The sequence below is a fragment of the Penaeus monodon genome, chromosome 7 (genome assembly GCF_015228065.2).
Source record: "Penaeus monodon isolate SGIC_2016 chromosome 7, NSTDA_Pmon_1, whole genome shotgun sequence".
Classification (NCBI taxonomy): Eukaryota; Metazoa; Arthropoda; class Malacostraca; order Decapoda; family Penaeidae; genus Penaeus; species Penaeus monodon.
Genome location: NC_051392.1, coordinates 4,157,692 through 4,163,508, shown reverse-complemented (window position 1 = coordinate 4,163,508; position 5,817 = coordinate 4,157,692). Strand labels below are relative to the sequence as shown.

General features: G+C 36.0%; 1 protein-coding gene across 1 annotated transcript; it reads right to left on the bottom strand.

Annotated features, from left to right (window-relative positions):
* Positions 1-2,658: 2,658 nt before the first annotated feature.
* LOC119575491 lies at positions 2,659-3,365 on the bottom strand. Its single transcript, XM_037923146.1, has 2 exons — positions 3,312-3,365; positions 2,659-3,021 (listed from the first exon to the last, which is right to left on the bottom strand). The coding sequence occupies exons 1-2, from the start codon at positions 3,363-3,365 to the stop codon at positions 2,659-2,661; spliced, it is 417 nt and encodes a 138-aa protein (XP_037779074.1).
* Positions 3,366-5,817: the final 2,452 nt, after the last annotated feature.

Here is a 5,817-nt window from a genome sequence, read left to right as displayed (position 1 = left end):
CTCTCTCTCTTCTCTCTCTCTCTCTCTCTCTCTCTTCTCTCTCTCTCTCTCTCTCTCTCTACTCTCTCTCTCTCTCTCTCTCTTTCCCTCTCTCTTTCCCTTTCCCTCTCTCTTGTTTTTTCATCTCTCTCTCTCTCTCTCTTTCTCTCTCTCTCTCCCTTTCCCTCTCTCTTATTTTCCTCTCTCTCTCTCTCTCTCTCTCTCTCTCTCTCCCTCTCTCTCTCTCTCTCTTTCTTCATTATACATTTGATATATTTTATTAATTAATTTAATTTGTATATTGCGTTTCTATCTTTCTATATCTATATCTATTCTTTATTCTTTTTATCTGCCTTTATTTTTATTTTATTCCTTCTTTTTCTCACTTTTCCTTCATTATACGATTAATATATTTTATTTATTTATTTGTTTATTTATTTATTTATTGTATATCGCGTTTCTATTTTTTTCTATATCTATCCTTTCTTCTATCTATCTGCCTTTATTATTCCGAACTTTATGAATAATCGTTTTATTTTCGTTTATTCATTCTTCATTTTCTTCATATTCATAATATTAATATGATATCAATGATAACTGATCCATCTAGATATTACATTCATTATTATAATTAACATTACTATCATCAGCGTTATTATTATCATCCTTATGATATTGATGATTATTATCATAATTACCATTATGATAATTATCATTGTCATTATTGTTAAAGTTATTATCTTTATCATTGTTATTCTTATCGTCATCATCGTCATCCTAATCACCATCGTCATTATCGTTATCGTTATCATTATCCTCAATAATACCATCGTTATCATTTTCATTCTCATCGTCCATTATCATCGTTATTACCATTATCATTGCTATTTGAAAAATACTAATAAACAATAATAAATAATTATTATCATCATTATTATCATCATCATTACTTTTAAATACCTTCATATAATAATTTTGATTATTGCGTCTTCTATTAATTATTACTATTATCGTTATCATAATTATCGTCATTCAAAGAATTATATATATTTTTTTTATCATGATTTTCAACATCATCCGTTTTCTTAACGTTTACACAACAAGGTTAACTTCTGAACAGTTTCTTAAATGAGAGAGAAAACAGCATCAGTGTTCTGTTTATATATCTGTTAGCATCTGTCCTCAGTAAAATAATAATTGCGTTTGATATTATTTTAAATGGAATGGTAAAAATGATAATATCTGCTCTCTATTCCGATTACATAAAAAAAAACTGCCAAGTCATGGCACTCTCATAACATATCGTCTTCCACTGTTGAAATAACTGAACCAGAAAGATAAAGACTCAAGACTCGTACAAAAGAGAAGCGTCAACAAACTTTCGTTTTCCAAAAGTAAAGTTCATTTTTTTGATCTTGTTTTTTTTTTCTTTTTTTTTTTCCTTTGTGTTCTCTCTCCGAAACGTCGGTCCGTGTTGGTCTAACATGCATTCTCTTTTCTAATTCTTTCTTTGTTTTTTTTTCTCTCTCGTCCTCCTTCTCGTGTTTGACTCACGCATTCCTCTTTCTTCCCCTTTTAATCTCTTCCCTCCTTCCCACCTTTCCTTCCCCATTCTCACCCTTTTTCCTCTCTCCTCGACCCCCACCTTCTCCTTCCCCTACTCTCCATCTCCCATCTCTCCCTTCTACCCCTTACTCCTTCTCCTCCTCCTTCTTCCTCCTTTCCGTCTTCCCTATATGAACCCATCTGTCCTCTCAGCCAAGAGAGAGAGAGAGAGAGAGAGAGAGAGAGAGAGAGAGAGAGAGAGAGAGAGAGAGAGAGAGAGAGAGAGAGAGAGAGAAGAGAGAGAGAGAGAGAGAGAGATGGTACAAAATACGAGTAAGTTTTTTTTAACCATACCAAAGAAATCGGGAACACTTGAATGTAGTAAACACAGAACTGTAATCATAATGAGCCACATATCTAGGGTTATACTGAGTGTAATAATGGAAAGGTTGAGCGGCAGAATCTGAGTAGTAGTAGCTTCTCCAGGGTAAAGGAACCAGTGGTTATATATTTGCCGGGAGAATACTCAGTAAAAGAGCAACGGAGAGAGAGGGAGAGAGAGAGAGAGAGAGAGAGAGAGAGAGAGAGAGAGAGAGAGAGAGAGAGAGAGAGAGAGAGAGAGAACTGGTGCAAAGTACGAGTAAGGAGAGACACAAATAACTTTTTTTTCTTCTTTTTAACCATACCAAAGAAATCGGGAACACTTGAATGTAGTAAACACAGAACTGTAATCATAATTAGCCACATATCTAAGGTTATACTGAGTGTAATAAAGGAAAGGTTGAGCGGCAGAATCTGAGTAGTAGTAGCTTCTCCGGGGTAAAGGAACCAGTGGTTATATATTTGCCGGGAGAATACTCAGTAAAAGAGCAACGGAGAGAGAGAGAGAGAGAGAAGATGAGAGAGGGAGAGAGAGAGAGAGAGAGAGAGAGAGAGAGAGAGAGAGAGAGAGAGAGAGAGAGAGATTTAGACAGGTGCTTCATCGATTATGCTTTTGATTAGTTAAAAAAAAAAAAAAAAAAAAAAAATTCATATCTTGAAAGATAATTAATATTTCGTGTCATGCAGACGACACAGCTCTTTAAGATCAAGCTAGAGTCAGCTATAGGGTCTAGGAATAAAAGTGGAGGAGATTTAGGTGTTGGTAATTGCTAGAGATGTGTTGTTCTGCAAAGTAATTGCTAGAGATGTGTTGTTCTGCAAAGTAATTGCTAGAGATGTGTTGTTCTGCAAAGTAATTGCTAGAGGTGTGTTGTTCTGCAAAGTAATTGCTAGAGCTGTGTTGTTCTGCAAAGTAATTGCTAGAGGTGTGTTGTTCTGCAAAGTAATTGCTAGAGATGTGTTGTTCTGCAAAGTAATTGCTAGAGATGTGTTGTTCTGCAAAGTAATTGCTAGAGGTGTGTTGTTCTGCAAAGTAATTGCTAGAGCTGTGTTGTTCTGCAAAGTAATTGCTAGAGATGTGTTGTTCTGCAAAGTAATTGCTAGAGATGTGTTGTTCTGCAAGGAAAGAGTATAACAGGCGAAGACATTCCGTTACCTTGGCTGTATTTGAACGAAGGATTCAAAATGATTTTTACAAATAAATAAATAAATAAACAAATAAATAAAAAAATCTAGGGGGCAAAAGGAACGTAGGACGTTACGAAAAACACTTTCGGCAAATAAGCATATCAGTTGTCGTAAGAAGAAGAAGAAGAAAAACGGTGTTTTGCTATGCACGGTCATTCCATGATATATGGACCAGAAACCTGGAACAAAACTATGAAAAAAAGAGGAATGAAGCTGACATGTGCTTCTGACGTCGAGGTCTTTGAAGTTTTCTTTAACCGAAAGGAAGACATATAGAGTGCACAGAAGAGACTGATAATGAAGAGGATGAGAGTGGGGTACATATGTTTTTTTATGTGATCTTTTATTCATTTATTTATTTATTTATTTATTCATTTATTTATTTATCTGTCTATCTATCTATCTATCTATCTATCTATCTATCTATCTATCTATCTATTTATTCATTCATTTATTTATTTATTTACTTATTACGCGTTATCAGGAGAGCTGAGTTGGAGAATGTCTTCGATTTGACAGAGAGAAAGAGTGCCGGGAAGTAGGAGCAGAGGAGGACAAAGAGAAATGTATGTAGGGACGGCTTAACAGCAGTAGGGGGAGGCAGCAGGAGCAGAACAGAAGGAATGGGAATTCGTGCTCGCCAACACCTGCAAGGGCACGGCGCCAGGGCTGAACGAGAGCTCCCTTCTCTCCTACCTTCCTCTCTTCTCTTCCTTTCACACTCTTTTCTTACGCACCCCTTCCCCAACTTCATATTTCTAACTCTCTCTCTCCTTCCTTCTCCCTTTTCTTCTCTTTTCTTTCAAACTCTTTTCTTACGCACCCCTTCCCAACTTCATATTTCTATCTCTCTCCTTCCTTCTCCCTTTTCTTCTCTTTCCTTTCACACTCTTTCTTACACACTCCTTCCCTGACTATATATTTCTAGGACGAGAGCCCCCCTTTCTCCTACCTTCCTCTCTTCTCTTTCCTTTCTTTCACACACTCTTCTTACACACTCCTTCCCTAATTATATATATCTCCTTCCTTCCCCCTTTTATTCTCTTTTCTTTCACACTCTTTTCTTACACACTCCTTCCCTGACTATATATTTCTAGGATCAGATCTCCCTCTCTCTCTTCCCTTCCCCTTGTCATAAAATAATTTTATAAATGCAACACATATGGCAAAACTAAAAGTATAGTTATAGCCTTAATTAATAAGTATTCAAATGAATTAATTTTGATATATTAATGTGATTTAATTATGGCAGCCGCAATTAATGCTTGCAATTCAGATAAATAGATCTTTATATCGTTCTTATGCAGAGGAGTTGAAGGGTAAGAATCATACACAAACCATAACATGAACAATACAGTTTATCGAACAAAATCACAGCAATTTTAAATATAGCATAACAAACAGGAAACCAGACATCAATAAAATAACTTGATTGCACTCTCCATATACTTAAAAACCAGGACCGTCTTCCGATATGCATATACATAGGTATAATGACTGTCAACGGCTACAAGTATCAGGCAATCATCGATACAGCGGTGTGGTTATGCGACGCGTAATCCATACAGATGACAATATATTTGTCATCATTCTGTACAGCCGTATAATTAACTGACTAACGTATATATTATACGTTAATTTGCCATCACCGCAGCCAAACAGGAGGGCAGGTAGGCTGACAAGCATTCCTTTTAGTAATCGCCTTACTGTGACACTGTTCTGTGGCATTCCACGCGCAATACACTTAGGCGAGCGAGCGATGCAGTACGCATAACACCCTCTTCTTGTCTTTTCTTCTCGCACTCTTTTCTTACACTCTCCTTTCGCCAAATATTTCGTGATGTCAAAGAAAAATGTTAAAGAACTTTAGAGATATTCCATTAATTAATTTTCATTTTTTTTCTTCTTCTTCGTTGGTTTATACATTATGATAAATAATAATTTCACACTTAAATGACATGTCCATAGCTATGATATGTCTACCAACCGGTATGTATATATAATATATATATATATATATATATATATATATATATATATATATATATATATATATATACATTGATAAATATTCAATTAATGAAACACCGCTAAGACCCCAGTAATCGGATCTATGTTACAATGAAAATTAATCCTATAATAATATTTTTTGTGTGTTTTTAAGGTAAATTATGTAATACGTCTGCATACAAACAGCAATATTAAGTGAAATGATGACATTCGTGCTAAGATTCCATCATAAAGCGACCCCCACTCTTGTACTTTGTTTGATTTCTCTCACATTTTCCGTCTTCGTAAGAATTCTTCCTGTATCATCATATCCCTCGACACGCCATACATCCAACGCCTCAGCAGCGTGCGTTTACAAACTTCAGTAGATGTAGGCATACATACAAACGATTCTTTTATGTCCATTCACATCTAACATCACACACACACACACACACAGACACAGATAAACAGGCACACACACACACACACACACACACAAACAGGCACACACACACACACACACACACACACACACACACACACACACACACACACAGATAAACAGGGGCACATACACACACACACATACACACACACACACACACACACACACACACACAAACACACACACACACACACACACACTCATGATCGTTACTTCAATAACCATCGACACACACATATCCCAAGCATCCATATCCACAACATTACACATGAATATCCTCATCTCTC

Coding starts and splice junctions, on each gene's coding strand:
- LOC119575491 (XM_037923146.1), bottom strand. CDS start 3,365: ATGTCTTCCTTTCGGTTAAAGAAAACTTCAAAGACCTCGACGTCAGAA. Junction 3,022..3,311: donor CCTCGACGTCAGAAGCACAT/GTCAGCTTCATT, acceptor CTTTCCTTGCAG/AACAACACATCTCTAGCAAT.